Source organism: Pseudoliparis swirei, chromosome 8, assembly GCF_029220125.1.
Source record: "Pseudoliparis swirei isolate HS2019 ecotype Mariana Trench chromosome 8, NWPU_hadal_v1, whole genome shotgun sequence".
Taxonomy (NCBI): Eukaryota; Metazoa; Chordata; class Actinopteri; order Perciformes; family Liparidae; genus Pseudoliparis; species Pseudoliparis swirei.
This window is the reverse complement of record NC_079395.1, coordinates 23,533,088-23,549,469: the sequence shown is the minus strand read 5'-3', so window position 1 is coordinate 23,549,469 and position 16,382 is coordinate 23,533,088. Positions and strand designations below refer to the sequence as shown.

The 16,382-nt window shown below is 48.1% G+C and overlaps 1 protein-coding gene and 1 non-coding gene across 2 annotated transcripts; both read left to right on the top strand.

Moving 5' to 3' along the window:
* The first annotated feature begins 2,097 nt into the window (after positions 1–2,097).
* Positions 2,098–2,171, top strand: trnan-guu (transfer RNA asparagine (anticodon GUU)). The gene has a single exon. It is a non-coding gene; the product is annotated as a tRNA-Asn (tRNA).
* A 285-nt stretch (positions 2,172–2,456) lies between these two features.
* pdca (phosducin a) lies at positions 2,457–14,950 on the top strand. Its single transcript, XM_056420832.1, has 6 exons — positions 2,457–2,536; positions 10,960–11,020; positions 11,760–11,896; positions 12,080–12,299; positions 12,430–12,542; positions 14,557–14,950. The coding sequence occupies exons 2-6, from the start codon at positions 10,972–10,974 to the stop codon at positions 14,743–14,745; spliced, it is 708 nt and encodes a 235-aa protein (XP_056276807.1). The 5' UTR covers positions 2,457–2,536; positions 10,960–10,971; the 3' UTR covers positions 14,746–14,950.
* The last annotated feature ends 1,432 nt before the right edge of the window (positions 14,951–16,382 follow it).

Here is a 16,382-nt window from a genome sequence, read left to right as displayed (position 1 = left end):
AACGTGAGGTGAGAGAGCACATAACCACATACATTTTAAACATGACTTGCAACGGGGAGGGGGGGGGAGGTAAACCAACGTCTGGGTGATCTAAGCCCAGCCAGTGGGGGCAGAAGGTAACCAGCACAGACAAGCAGCCAGCCGGTCCAGCAGCCATTACGGCGCCAGTCACAGACCCCGTGGGGTGGGGGTGAGGGTAGTGAATGCATATCAGTGTGTTGAAAGTTTGTGTATGAGTGGCCTGGTATGTCGTCCTCCCCCAGGCCACAACGGACAGAGTTCTCAGTCTGCAAGATGGTCGTTGCCATGGAGATAGCCTTGAAAGGTCCTGGGGAGAAAACAACCACAGGTGTCTGTGGATCGGGGGAAGGGAATGAGAGAGAGTCTTACTACAGCAGTTGTTCCAGTAACGGCCTCGGCCAAGGCCCGGTCTGGTAGAGGGAGCCGAAAGCAGATAAGATTGGGATTGTTTGGTCTTCCAGTTGCTGCATTCAATTTGCGCAACTACTATCCCTCCATTTTCCTCCCATTTCCCAATAGGTTTTCAAATCGATCCAATTCATTTGCAGAGCCGTCAGCTTCTCCACGATGTTATCATTCTGGCGGTTTAAAGCCACAGTCTGAGTGCCAACCACTCTACCCAGCGCATCAATCATGTCGGGCAGCCTTAGGGGGCTTTTAACGGCTGTCACCGCTTCCTGAATTTTCCGATAAGCCAGGGCAACGCCAAATCCAAACAGCAGAAATCCTGTAATCATAGTTCCGAATAGGTAGATGTCTTCTACGTCCTCCACGGAAAGGGCTGCTAGGCACACGACACGCCACGCTCCCACGCGTCCATCGTGGAACCAGCTGCCAACGTCCCGGCAGGACGGGCAGGTTCCCCGAACCCGAGCTTCTCATAGAGAAGATGGTGTGATGATAGGAGCCAAGCAGTGACGGTCATGGGGAGGAGAGGGAGAGAAAAATGCGACCGCCTTCGGAGAGAGCCAAACCAGAAAAAATCTACATGTGGACTCGGCCCTGTAACGGCTGAGTGTCGGCTGACTGCTGCGGTCCGCCTTGATGCGGCCAAATGTGAGCCAGCTTTGGCCCCTTTCATTTTAGCCATATATATAAATATGTGTGTATTCTGTATTTCTAGTCCTGTAACAATCTAATGTATTTTGTAAAAGTCATGACTCTAGTCCTGCTTGTCGTGTAGTGGTGTGTGTTTGGTGTCATTAGATAAACAACATACACTATGATGTCGGCCTGAGCCCTGATCTTTATACTGAAGCCTTTACACTTATTAATGAATTTGTCTGGTGTGTAGTTTTGGAAGGAAACTCTTCAAACAGACTGATGAGACTGAGGAAGAGGAGAGAAGAGTGTGAGCGAGATCATCACCATCATCAGGTTGTAAAACTCTTATTAAAAGGTTGAACAATGGTAGAACGTGGCCTGAATCTGTGTGAAATGTGAGGTACATGACCACAGTATTAAATAAGAGACATATCTCCTGACCGTCATTCATAAACACAGAGGACAAATGACGGGACATGAAGTGGAGTGTCTGAGTGTTCTCTGAGGTATGGTCTGATAACAGAGGGTTCTGCAGAAAGACTTGTACATGTTCTATTGTAGGGACTCTGCTTGGAGCACATAATTCACAGGACTAGTGGGGTGGCTTACAATATACGTGACCGGGTCGCTTTAAGAGCTGGTATTGTAACCAGGGTAACGATTTGACGTTGAGGGGTCAAAGGTGACGAGTTGTCGGTGTCACAGGTGATTTGTTTGTGTGAGTGGAATAAACGGCCACAGAGGTGAGCAGCCAATGAGACCCACTGTGGCTGCTGCGTTCATTCCCGCGCTCCGACACGATGTTCATGCCAGATGCGAGAACAAGGTCCAGGGTTAAAGCAGTGAGTCCACTATAACAGATATAATTGTTTGTAATGTTTTCCAGGTTGGATGTGAAAGACTAAGAACAAGGCTTTCAAATGAGTTGTAGTTTCATTTAGAATGTATTAATAGGCTCGAGTCAATGTCAATATCTCCCAATGTATTCGTGTATTTAGGGGGGGAAATAAAATACTCCATCTCAAAAGACAAGTCTCTGTGGCGCAATTGGTTAGCGCGTTCGGCTGTTAACCGAAAGGTTGGTGGTTCAAGCCCACCCAGGGACGAAAGACACTTTAGCACTTGGAATGCAAGTGATCATAAGAAAAAACCTCCAATATTGAATAGTACTCAAAACGTCTTGGGTACTGGGGGAATGTTCAGATAGGAGACAAATCATAAAACTGGCAACTTTATAAATATATGCCCAGTCTATAATCTCTTACTTGTGTCTCCTTTGCCGTCAGTAGTCCATAACCGAGGCTGGTATCATGCCTGTAATCACATTAGAGTCATATCACAGTGACGATGGAGATGACACAGAGCTTATTCCCTCATCTCTCTCCCCACCCTTTTCTAAACCTTAGTCCACCTTCCTCCTGGCGATCCTGTAGGAACCCGACAGACACCAGTTCTCACTCGAGACGCAGAGGTAAGAATTCCTGTCTGTTTTAGTTCCATACCGTGCAGTTACAACATTTCTAATTCTCTTTCATCTTCTAAGTTCTGAAGCTACAGGTATGGTTTCTAACATGCAAGTGTTTTGGTTTTCAAGTCTTCTGGTGCCATGTTTGAAGCCTACTGAGAGTTAAAGTCCACTGGCTGAACTGCATTTAAATGACTTCAAACCAACCATGGAACAAATGTATTGCTTTGATGACACGAAGGAGTTTACTGCCTCGGACCGAAGGGATTACCAGTTTGACCACTGATGCCGTGTTGTTGTTCTCGACAGCTCAGCTGTATCAGCGCAAAAGCTTCTAGTGTGGCCTCTACCAATATGCCTCTACCAGTGGGGTCTCTACCAGTGGGGTCTCTACCAGTATGGCCTCTACCAGTATGCCTCTACCAGTGGGGTCTCTACCAGTGGGGTCTCTACCAGTATGCCTCTACCAGTGGGGTCTCTACCAGTGAGGCCTCTACCAGTGGGGTCTCTACCAGTATGTCCTCTACCAGTGGGGTCTCTACCAGTATGCCTCTACCAGTGGGGTCTCTACCAGTGGGGTCTCTACCAGTATGGCCTCTACCAGTATGGCCTCTACCAGTATGCTTCTACCAGTGGGGTCTCTACCAGTATGGCCTCTACTAGTATGCCTCTACCAGTATGCCTCTACCAGCGGGTTCTCTACCAGTATGGCCTCTACCAGTATGCCTCTACCAGTATGCCTCTACCAGTATGGCCTCTACCAGTATGCCTCTACCAGTGGGGCCTCTACCAGTGGGGTCTCTACCAGTATGGCCTCTACCAGTATGCCTCTACCAGTGGGGTCTCTACCAGTATGGCCTCTACCAGTATGCCTCTACCAGTGGGGTCTCTACCAGTATGGCCTCTACCAGTGGGGTCTCTACCAGTATGGCCTCTACCAGTATGCCTCTACCAGTGGGGTCTCTACCAGCGGGTTCTCTACCAGTATGGCCTCTACCAGTGGGTTCTCTACCAGTGGGGTCTCTATCAGTGGGGTCTCTACCAGTGGGGTCTCTACCTGTATGCCTCTACCAGTGGGGTCTCTACCTGTATGCCTCTACCAGTGGGGTCTCTACCAGTATGGCCTCTACCAGTATGCCTCTACCAGTATGGCCTCTACCAGTGGGGCCTCTACCAGTGGGGTCTCTACCAGTATGGCCTCTACCAGTATGCCTCTACCAGTGGGGTCTCTACCAGTATGGCCTCTACCAGTATGCTTCTACCAGTGGGGTCTCTACCAGTATGGCCTCTACTAGTATGCCTCTACCAGGATGGCCTCTACCAGTATGCCTCTACCAGCAGGTTCTCTACCAGTATGGCCTCTACCAGTATGCCTCTACCAGTATGGCCTCTACCAGTATGCCTCTACCAGTGGGGTCTCTACCAGTATGGCCTCTACCAGTATGCCTCTACCAGTGGGGCTTCTACCAGTGGGGTCTCTACCAGTATGGCCTCTACCAGTATGCCTCTACCAGTGGGGTCTCTACCAGTATGGCCTCTACCAGAATGCCTCTACCAGTGGGGTCTCTACCAGCGGGTTCTCTACCAGTATGGCCTCTACCAGTATGCCTCTACAAGTGGGGTCTCTACCAGTATGGCCTCTACCAGTGGGTTCTCTACCAGTGGGGTCTCTATCAGTGGGGTCTCTACCAGTGGGGTCTCTATCAGTATGTCTCTACCAGTGGGGTCTCTACCTGTATGCCTCTACCAGTGGGGTCTCTACCAGTATGGCCTCTACCAGTATGCCTCTACAAGTATGGCCTCTACCAGTATGCCTCTACCAGTGGGGTCTCTACCAGCGGGTTCTCTACCAGTATGGCCTCTACCAGTGGGTTTACTACCAGTAGGGTCTCTACCAGTATGGCCTCTACCAGTGGGTTCTCTACCAGTGGAGTCTCTACCAGTATGGCCTCTACCAGTGGGGCCTCTACCAGTGGGTTTACTACCAGTAGGGTATCTACCAGTATGGCCTCTACCAGTGGGTTCTCTACCAGTGGGGTCTCTATCAGTATGTCTCTACCAGTGGGGTCTCTACCTGTATGCCTCTACCAGTGGGGTCTCTACCAGTGGGGTCTCTATCAGTATGTCTCTACCAGTGGGGTCTCTACCTGTATGCCTGTACCAGTGGAGTCTCTACCAGTGGGGTCTCTACCAGTATGGCCTCTACCAGTATGGCCTCTACCAGTATGCCTCTACCAGTGGGGTCTCTACCAGTATGGCCTCTACCAGTATGCCTCTACCAGTGGGGCCTCTAACAGTGGGGTCTCTACCAGTATGGCCTCTACCAGTATGCCTCTACCAGTGGGGTCTCTACCAGCGGGTTCTCTACCAGTATGGCCTCTACCAGTGGGGTCTCTGCCAGTATGGCCTCTACCAGTATGCCTCTACCAGTGGGGTCTCTACCAGTATGGCCTCTACCAGTATGGCCTCTACCAGTATGGCTCTACCAGTGGGGTCTCTACCAGTATGGCCTCTACCAGTATGCCTCTACCAGTATGCCTCTACCAGTATGGCCTCTACCAGTATGCCTCTACCAGCGGGTTCTCTACCAGTATGGCCTCTACCAGTGGGGTCTCTACCAGTATGGCCTCTACCAGTGGGGCCTCTACCAGTGGGGTCTCTACCAGTGGGGTCTCTACCAGTGGGGTCTCTGCCAGTATGGCCTCTACCAGTATGCCTCTACCAGTGGGGTCTCTACCAGTATGGCCTCTACCAGTATGCCTCTACCAGTGGGGTCTCTACCAGTATGGCCTCTACCAGTATGGCCTCTACCAGTATGCCTCTACCAGCGGGTTCTCTACCAGTATGGCCTCTACCAGTGGGGTCTCTACCAGTATGCCTCTACCAGTATGGCCTCTACCAGTATGCCTCTACCAGTGGGGCCTCTACCAGTGGGGTCTCTACCAGTATGGCCTCTACCAGTATGCCTCTACCAGTGGGGTCTCTACCAGTATGGCCTCTACCAGTATGCCTCTACCAGTATGCCTCTACCAGTATGGCCTCTACCAGTATGCCTCTACCAGTGGGGCCTCTACCAGCGGGTTCTCTACCAGTATGGCCTCTACCAGTGGGGTCTCTACCAGTATGGCCTCTACCAGTATGCCTCTACCAGTGGGGCCTCTACCAGTGGGGCCTCTACCAGTGGGGTCTCTACCAGTATGGCCTCTACCAGTATGCCTCTACCAGTGGGGTCTCTACCAGTATGGCCTCTACCAGTATGCCTCTACCAGTGGGGTCTCTACCAGTATGGCCTCTACCAGTATGGCCTCTACCAGTATGCCTCTACCAGCGGGTTCTCTACCAGTATGGCCTCTACCAGTGGGGTCTCTACCAGTATGCCTCTACCAGTATGGCCTCTACCAGTATGCCTCTACCAGTGGGGCCTCTACCAGTGGGGTCTCTACCAGTATGGCCTCTACCAGTATGCCTCTACCAGTGGGGTCTCTACCAGTATGGCCTCTACCAGTATGCCTCTACCAGTATGGCCTCTACCAGTATGCCTCGACCAGTATGGCCTCTACCAGTATGCCTCTACCAGTGGGGCCTCTACCAGCGGGTTCTCTACCAGTATGGCCTCTACCAGTGGGGTCTCTACCAGTATGGCCTCTACCAGTATGGCCTCTACCAGTATGCCTCTACCAGTGGGGCCTCTACCAGTGGGGTCTTTACCAGTATGGCCTCTACCAGTATGCCTCTACCAGTGGGGCCTCTACCAGTGGGGTCTCTACCAGTATGGCCTCTACCAGTATGCCTCTACCAGTGGGGTCTCTACCAGTATGGCCTCTACCAGTATGCCTCTACCAGTGGGGTCTCTACCAGTATGGCCTCTACCAGTATGGCCTCTACCAGTGGGGTCTCTACCAGTATGGCCTCTACCAGTATGCCTCTACCAGTGGGGTCTCTACCAGCGGGTTCTCTACCAGTATGGCCTCTACCAGTATGCCTCTACCAGTGGGGTCTCTACCAGCGGGTTCTCTACCAGTATGACCTCTACCAGTGGGGCCTCTACCAGTGGGTTTACTACCAGTAGGGTCTCTACCAGTATGGCCTCTATCAGTGGGTTCTCTACCAGTGGGGTCTCCACCAGTATGGCCTCTACCAGTGGGGCCTCTACCAGTGGGGCCTCTACCAGTGGGTTTACTACCAGTATGGCCTCTACCAGTGGGTTCTCTACCAGTGGGGTCTCTATCAGTGGGGTCTCTATCAGTATGTCTCTACCAGTGGGGTCTCTACCTGTATGCCTCTACCAGTGGGGTCTCTACCTGTATGTCTCTACCAGTGGGGTCTCTATCAGTATGTCTCTACCAGTGGGGTCTCTACCTGTATGCCTCTACCAGTGGGGTCTCTACCAGTGGGGTCTCTACCAGTGGGGTCTCCACCAGTATGGCCTCTACCAGTGGGGCCTCTACCAGTGGGTTTACTACCAGTTGGGTCTCTACCAGTATGGCCTCTACCAGTGGGTTCTCTACCAGTGGGGTCTCTATCAGTGGGGTCTCTATCAGTATGTCTCTACCAGTGGGGTCTCTACCTGTATGCCTCTACCAGTGGGTTCTCTACCAGTGGGGTCTCTATCAGTATGTCTCTACCAGTGGGGTCTCTACCAGTATGGCCTCTACCAGTGGGTTCTCTACCAGTGGGGTCTCTATCAGTATGTCTCTACCAGTGGGGTCTCTACCTGTATGCCTCTACCAGTGGGGTCTCTACCAGTGGGGTCTCTATCAGTATGTCTCTACCAGTGGGGTCTCTACCTGTATGCCTCTACCAGTGGGGTCTCTACAAGTATGGCCTCTACCAGTATGCCTCTACCAGTATGGCCTCTACCAGTATGCCTCTACCAGTGGGGTCTCTACCAGCGGGTTCTCTACCAGTATGGCCCCTACCAGTATGGCCTCTACCAGTGGGTTTACTACCAGTAGGGTCTCTACCAGTATGGCCTCTACCAGTGGATTCTCTACCAGTGGGGTCTCTACCAGTATGGCCTCTACCAGTGGGGCCTCTACCAGTGGGTTTACTACCAGTAGGGTCTCTACCAGTATGGCCTCTACCAGTGGGTTCTCTACCAGTGGGGTCTCTATCAGTGGGGTCTCTACCAGTGGGGTCTCTATCAGTATTTCTCTACCAGTGGGGTCTCTACCTGGATGCCTCTACCAGTGGGGTCTTTACCAGTGGGGTCTCTATCAGTATGTCTCTACCAGTGGGGTCTCTACCTGTATGCCTCTACCAGTGGGGTCTCTACCAGTGGGGTCTCTACCAGTATGGCCTCTACCAGTATGCCTCTACCAGTATGGCCTCTACCAGTATGCCTCTACCAGTGGGGTCTCTACCAGCGGGTTCTCTACCAGTATGGCCTCTACTAGTGGGTTTACTACCAGTAGGGTCTCTACCAGTATGGCCTCTACCAGTGGGTTCTCTACCAGTGGGGTCTCTACCAGTATGGCCTCTACCAGTGGGGCCTCTACCAGTGGGTTTACTACCAGTAGGGTCTCTACCAGTATGGCCTCTACCAGTGGGTTCTCTACCAGTGGGGTCTCTACCTGTATGCCTCTACCAGTGGGGTCTCTATCAGTATGTCTCTACCAGTGGGGTCTCTACCTGTATGACTCTACCAGTGGGGTCTCTACCAGTGGGGTCTCTACCAGTATGGCCTCTACCAGTATGGCCTCTACCAGTATGCCTCTACCAGTGGGGCCTCTACCAGTGGGGTCTCTACCAGTATGGCCTCTACCAGTGGGGTCTCTACCAGTATGGCCTCTACCAGTATGCCTCTACCAGTGGGGTTTCTACCAGCGGGTTCTCTAGCAGTATGGCCTCTACCAGTGGGGTCTCTGTCAGTATGGCCTCTACCAGTATGCCTCTACCAGTGGGGTCTCTACCAGTATGGCCTCTACCAGTATGCCTCTACCAGTATGGCCTCTACCAGTATGCCTCTACCAGTGGGGCCTCTACCAGTGGGGTCTCTACCAGTATGGCCTCTACCAGTATGCCTCTACCAGTGGGGTCTCTACCAGTATGGCCTCTACCAGTATGGCCTCTACCAGTGGGGTCTCTACCAGTATGGCCTCTACCAGTATGCCTCTACCAGTGGGGTCTCTACCAGCAGGTTCTCTACCAGTATGGCCTCTACCAGTATGCCTCTACCAGTGGGGTCTCTACCAGCGGGTTCTCTACCAGTATGGCCTCTACCAGTGGGTTTACTACCAGTAGGGTCTCTACCAGTATGGCCTCTACCAGTGGGTTCTCTACCAGTGGGGTCTCCACCAGTATGGCCTCTACCAGTGGGGCCTCTACCAGTGGGTTTACTACCAGTTGGGTCTCTACCAGTATGGCCTCTACCAGTGGGTTCTCTACCAGTGGAGTATCTATCAGTGGGGTCTCTATCAGTATGTCTCTACCAGTGGGGTCTCTACCTGTATGCCTCTACCAGTGGGTTCTCTACCAGTGGGGTCTCTATCAGTATGTCTCTACCAGTGGGGTCTCTAACAGTATGGCCTCTACCAGTGGGTTCTCTACCAGTGGGGTCTCTATCAGTATGTCTCTACCAGTGGGGTCTCTACCTGTATGCCTCTACCAGTGGGGTCTCTACCAGTGGGGTCTCTATCAGTATGTCTCTACCAGTGGGGTCTCTACCTGTATGCCTCTACCAGTGGGGTCTCTACCAGTGGGGTCTCTACCAGTATGGCCTCTACCAGTATGCCTCTACCAGTATGGCCTCTACCAGTATGCCTCTACCAGTGGGGTCTCTACCAGCGGGTTCTCTACCAGTATGGCCTCTACCAGTGGGTTTACTACCAGTAGGGTCTCTACCAGTATGGCCTCTACCAGTGGGTTCTCTACCAGTGGGGTCTCTACCAGTATGGCCTCTACCAGTGGGTTTACTACCAGTAGGGTCTCTACCAGTATGGCCTCTACCAGTGGGTTCTCTATCAGTGGGGTCTCTACCAGTGGGGTCTCTATCAGTATGTCTCTACCAGTGGGGTCTCTACCTGTATGCCTCTACCAGTGGGGTCTCTACCAGTATGGCCTCTACCAGTATGCCTCTACCAGTATGGCCTCTACCAGTATGGCCTCTACCAGTGGGGTCTCTACCAGCGGGTTCTCTACCAGTATGGCCTCTACTAGTGGGTTTACTACCAGTAGGGTCTCTACCAGTATGGCCTCTACCAGTGGGTTCTCTACCAGTGGGGTCTCTACCAGTATGGCCTCTACCAGTGGGGCCTCTACCAGTGGGTTTACTACCAGTAGGGTCTCTACCAGTATGGCCTCTACCAGTGGGTTCTCTACCAGTGGGGTCTCTACCTGTATGCCTCTACCTGTGGGGTCTCTACCAGTGGGGTCTCTACCAGTATGGCCTCTACCAGTATGCCTCTACCAGTATGGCCTCTACCAGTATGCCTCTACCAGTGGGGTCTCTACCAGTGGGGTCTCTACCTGTATGCCTCTACCAGTGGGGCCTCTACCAGTGGGGTCTCTACCTGTATGCCTCTACCAGTGGGGTCTCTACCAGTGGGGTCTCTACCAGTATGGCCTCTACCAGTGGGGTCTCTACTAGTATGGCCTCTACCAGTGGGGTCTCTCTGTATCCAAGGCAGATGTGGCTTCCCCATGAACAGCCCCTTGATAATCTGAGCAGCAGAACACACTTGGCATCTAATCGCAGAATCCGTATTGCTGTTGATAAATTATACCTTTCAAGATAGCATTAATGTCACCTCTCAGTTACTTTGACAAAATAAAAATAAAAAGAGATTTCATGTCCAGAAAAACACAAATAAAATAATTGGACATTCCAGACCGAGATTTTACAATTCGTTGAATTCCAGCACAATCGCTGATTTAAGGGATAGTTTTGATTATTCGAAGTGGGATTGTAGGAGGTACTTGTCCAGTCAGTGTATTCCAGACAGTGGATGGAGAAACAGACTATTTTTAATATTTAGGATCACAACGATAGAATAATACTTTATTTGGGTTACAAAAAAGGAGACGTGATGTCCTAGGCATGTGTCCCGGTAATCTCGACATAATCCGATTAGTAAACCTCAACCCGGCTCACAGTAAGTGGTTGTGATAACAATGTGTCCAACATGTTACACATGGATGTGTCAAAGTGTTGGATATTGCCGTTTGGGCGATGTTCACACTCAACAACATTACTTACCCAGCTGCATTCATGCCTGATGGTTTTTATGTGTCCTTTAGCATCATGCAGATAATGTCATGGAAAATGACGAAGAGGTACACCGAGAAGTAAACAATAGGATTAGTTCTTAGTCCAGTTTAACTTTTATTTTGCACAGCAATACCAGTGCACACATAAATGACCGATCTATCGAGTAAAACGTGCCAACGTATGGGCAGGTCATCCAGTGTGTGTGTTCTCTGTATTGCAGACTGCTAGCAGGATGTCTGGCTCTACCCACGAAGAAGAGGAGTTGCCTGCCAATCACACAGGTCAGAGGCTCAAGTCAGGAAGGCCGAGTAGACTGAACTCGCTCTGTTTAGTGAAGCTCTTGGAAAACATCAGATGCACAATTCTGACTCAAAACTGATTCAGACCTAACTATAAGACCATCAAGAGGAAAGTCTTCAGTCTACTCTGAATGAGGTTACGTAGATGACACAATGCAGTCCTTGAGATTTGCTTCAAGTGGAGTTAAAGGACAAGTCTTGATCAAAGATAACAGAGATTCTTTACAGTGGTGTTGGATGCTAGAGCAATGCTGTCTCCAGAAACCACATCACCAGATAATTGATATCTTCAGGACCGAGTTAAATATGTCTGAGTTTAACATCAAGAAGTTGCAGGCCATCCATGATTTTATGTCTTTAAGACATGCTTGAATTTTACTGAGTTGGTTAGTTTCCTCTGGTTTTATCGATAGATATAGTTGAGTATCATCTGCATAGCAATGAAAGTTTATGGAGTGTTTCCTGATAATATTGCCCAAAGGAAGCATGTATAAGGTAAATAAAAGTGGTCCAAGCACAGAACCTTGTGGAACTCCGTGACTAACGTTGGTGGTTATCGAGGTGTCATCGTTTACAAATACAAACTGAGATCCATCTGATAAATAGGATTTAAACCAACTTAGTGCGGCGCCTGAAATGCCAATCGACTGCTCCAGTCTCTCATGTTCAAGTATGTCTTCAGGATGTTCTGCTTCTGTGGGCGTGTCCTTCGTATCTGCAGGTCCAAAAGGTGTAATCAATGACTGGAGGAGGTTTAAGTTGGACAGCGTGGATCAGACCGTCCCCCAAAACAAGAGAGAGCTGCTCAGACAAATGTCCAGTCCACGGGAGGACGACAAGGAGAGGCTCAACAGAAAGGTGGACGGCTATACAATTGCACAGATATTTACCGACAAAATCAAAAAGATGTGTAGAGAGAGACTGACAAACACATAAAGCAACACACAACAACAATCTCCCGCATGTCGCTTCGGACACAAACGTCTGCCAAGAGAATCCACTCAACAGGGAGGCAGCAACAGGTTTCTCCTCTCCCTCTAGATGAGTGTCCAGGAGTATGAAATGATCCGAGAAGAGGACGAGCATTGCCTGAAACGCTACAGGAAACAGTGCATGCAGGACATGCACGAGCGCCTGAGCTTCGGCCCCACGTTTGAAGAAGTTCACGAGCTCGAGACCGGAGACGCCTTCCTGGAAGTCATCGAGAAGGAACACCGGCTGACCCTCGTGGTGGTCCACATCTACCAGCACGGAATCCAAGGTGTTTTGTTGTTGTTGCCTAGTCTTAGCTCAGGGACTCCCGATACAGCTCCTGTGGAGAACAGTCCCATGAACTCCATAGATATCCCGTGAGATGGTTCCCTGCAGTCGCTCTGCTTGTTTGTCCTCAGGCTGTGAACAGTTGAACTCGTGTCTGGACTGTCTGGCTTCAGAGTACTCCAGCATTAACTTCTGTCGTATTGATGCTGTGGCGACAGGCGCTGCCGAGCGCTTCTCCCCCGAGGTTAGTAAACTGTTCCAAACCACAACCATCGGTAATAATAGACCAAATCAATAATTGAGTGAATTACAATAATCCCCTTTTGTACTTTGGGCTGTAGTATCAGTCGGATCATTTTCCAGCTTGAAGACCTGTCCGGTGTAAATTGAGTTTCGGTGCAAGTATTAAACTATAAACTCAGGATCTAAAAGTCCCTTCGTCACATTGTTTTCCCATCACCGTGTCAGACTGATGGCTGATAGAAAAACTGACGTCTTTTCTATGTATTTCTGACTCTGGACACCTGGAACTGTCCTACAGACGGCCCTTCTCCCCAATGGGAACATCTGACATGTAGCCGTAAAATCTATATTCAATTAAAAAAAGGGAAACTTTGAGGAGTAGTCCTCATCTGGTAAACCTAAAAAAAAGAAGCTACATTTGCAGGTCTGAATGTTTGTATTGATGAATTTAAGAATGCTCTTTTATTAAAAAAAAGTTAAAGTTTAAACCAAATTCATATTCATTCAATTGTGAAAATGTTCTTATGAATTGTTGAAATTGTATTCATCCACCACATGATATGAAAATGTGCTTCAATCACAACTGAAATTTAGGAAAACCAACATTGCAGCAAATCAAGGACCCATTGTTTCAGAAGATGACAATGAATATGGACTGCTGCAGCTTTGCAGTCATAGCAACAACAACTCATTAGCTGACTTTTAATTCTCCCTTATAGAGCAGGGGTGTTAAACTCATGTTCACTGTGGGCCACATCAGCATCACGGCCGCCATCAAACGTCACTGAAACATATAAATGTATAAACTATACTCTAACACATTGTGAAACTAGAATGGGCACTCGGTAGAGCGCATACCTTCGCATATCACAAGATTTGGCATTGAATTATGAACATTTTGGCATTAGTTGCATGCCAATTGGATAAAAATGTATCGTGCTATGGTAAAAAAAAGAGTTTGACCTTTCCATGACCTTGACCTTTGACCCGATTGATCCCAAAATCTAATCAAATGGTCCCCGGATAATAACCAATCATCCCACCAAATTTCATGCGATTAAAGAACATTTTGACCTGTTCATGACCTTTGACCTTGACCTTTGACCCGATCGATCCCAAAATCTAATCAACTGGTCCCCGGATAATAAACAATCATCCCACCAAATTTCATGCGATTCGATTCAATACTTTTTGAGTTTTGCGAATAACACGCATACAAATAAATAAATAAATACACAGCGATCAAAACATAACCTTCCGGCATTTTCAATGCGAAGGTAATAACTCTCTTTGCATGTGACTATTGTTTATTTGAGTGTAGATGTATTGTATATAAGAAATATCTCTCTAATACTATAACATTAAACAATTGAATTTGAAACCTTCAAAATAAAAGCACGGGATATTTTTCTCACATTTCTTGAAGTAAAGGTGATCGTGCGTCTTTCAAGCCGTCAGGGGCCACACATGTGGCGGGCCAGATTCGGCGGGCCTTGTGTTTGACAAGCACAAGGCCCAAATTTGGACCGCCACATTTTTTATATGTGGCCCTTGACGGCTTGAAAGACATGTGATCCCCTTTTCTTAAAGAAATTGAAGAAACATTTCCTGTGCTTTTATTTTGAAGGTTTCAAATTAAATGGATTTATGTTGTAATATTAGAGACATTTTCTTATGTACAATATTTCTACACTCAAATAAACAATAAACAAATGCAAAAGGGGTTATTTTACAATATGTTCGAGGAGTTTATAAAGTGTTTCCAGCCCTTTAAGAGGGCAGCCATGATGCTGATGTGGCCCACGGTGAAAATGAGTTTGACACCCCTGCCTTATGAGAGGCTGTAATAGCAAAGTGACAACTTGTTAACCTGGAGTAGCAGTGATGTAAACCCCTTGGTGTAAAAACAACAACATGCATCATGATTGTGCTCAGCGCTGACTTCAATAAAACCAGCGTCACCGTCTCAACGATCGACCATAGAGACCCTTGTGTCCCCGCTGATCTCCCCTCAGGTTCTCCCCGCTCTGCTGGTCTACAAAGCTGGCGAGCTACTGGGGAATTTCCTCGCTGTTACCAAACACTTCAACGAAGACTTCTTCGCGACGGACGTGGAGGGGTTTCTCAACGAATACGGCCTGCTGCCTGAGAAGGACGCCACGGCGTGCGCTGACGAGGAGGACGAGGGAGGGGATGTGGAATAGAGACGGGGAGAGGGGGGGAGAAATGCCGTATCACTGTTAACAAACCATTTACGTCGCATGTGCAGTGAAACACATGAGTAAACATTCACCGGCACACACGCTGGACTGAAGATTGTATTTAGAAGCGGTTAGTTGCAAACCACTTGGTGGGAGGAAGTCTCTGCAGTCACATCTCAGCTGTCCAATAAAAGCTCTTATTACCGAAGTCTGTGTCCGTCTGTCACGTTGGATCTTAATCAGCCTCAAAGGCACGGCGACGATTTAGTATACATGATACTAAAGAATGTTGCACAATCCAATCACCACATGATGTGAAGATGGGCATCGGTGGGCCATTCGGTTTGTAAAGCTAAAAGAACTAGAACGGGCACTCAGTAGAGCGCATACCTTCGCATATCACAAGATTGGGCATTGAATTATGAACATGTTGGCATTAGTTGCATGCCAATTGGATAAGAATTGACCACGCTACGGTAAAAAGAAGATTTTGACCTTGTCATGACCTTGACCTTTGACCCGATCAATCCCAAAATCTAATCAAAGGGACCCGGATAATAACCAATCATCCCACCAAATTTCATGCAATTCAAGAAGATTTTGACCTTTTTCATGACCTTGACCTTGACCTTTGACTCGGTTGAGCCCAAAATCTAATCAAATGGTCCCCGGATAATAATCAATCATTCCACCAAATTTCATGCGATTCGGTTTAATACTTTTTTACTTATGCGAATAACACGCACGCACGCATACGAATACACGGCGATCAAAACATAACCTTCCGCATTTTCAATGCGAAGGTAATAACACAACGTCATCCATGTCGGCAGTGTGGAGGAGAAGCGATCACAGTTGCAATCGGATGTGTTTATAGTCAAAGATTATTTTTAAAAACAAGTCATCTCTCTGGCAATTTGAAAATCCTTTAAATTATGTGTTGAGAAATTAAACCAGGGCCCTTGAATGCTTCCCGGGTTAACGAGGTGGAAAGAAAAGTATTCAACCTCGTGGTTCTGGTCACTGCGGTCAAGCCAGCCCGCCGGATATTTTTCAGTACACGTATATACCAGGAATTACGGTACGAGAGTTTAAAAACTGACTTCAAAATAAGAGCGAACTTCCGGTGAACGCGATATGAAGAAATACGCCTTTAAATACAGATATAGTAATAGATAAAACTAAATGAATGGATGAAAAATCATGAATTGTATACCTGATTAAGAAAAGAAAAAAGGTAACTATTCCAATATTGGACATTCTGATTTAGAATTTCAAAATAAAAGATATAGAAAATCACATTCATAAGCGAATGTGTCTCAAATTTCAGAATAGATTTGGTGCATAGTTACAAAATAATTTCACTTCTGATTCATAGTAGATCATCTCAAGGTGTCAGCCAGAGACAATCAAGACGTTCTGATGTTTGATTTCTAAATATAAGCACATCAAAAAGAAAATACTATTAATAATTTTCCAATATTTGACATTTTTTATAAGCAGATCATTAAAAGTATCTACAAAAATGACAGATGCTTTCTTGTTATTGATGATCTCTGTTATGTCCACGATTAATTTAATGAGATATTACTGTACAGATTGTCAGGAAATTAAAGTTAAAATTAGCGACAAATAAATAA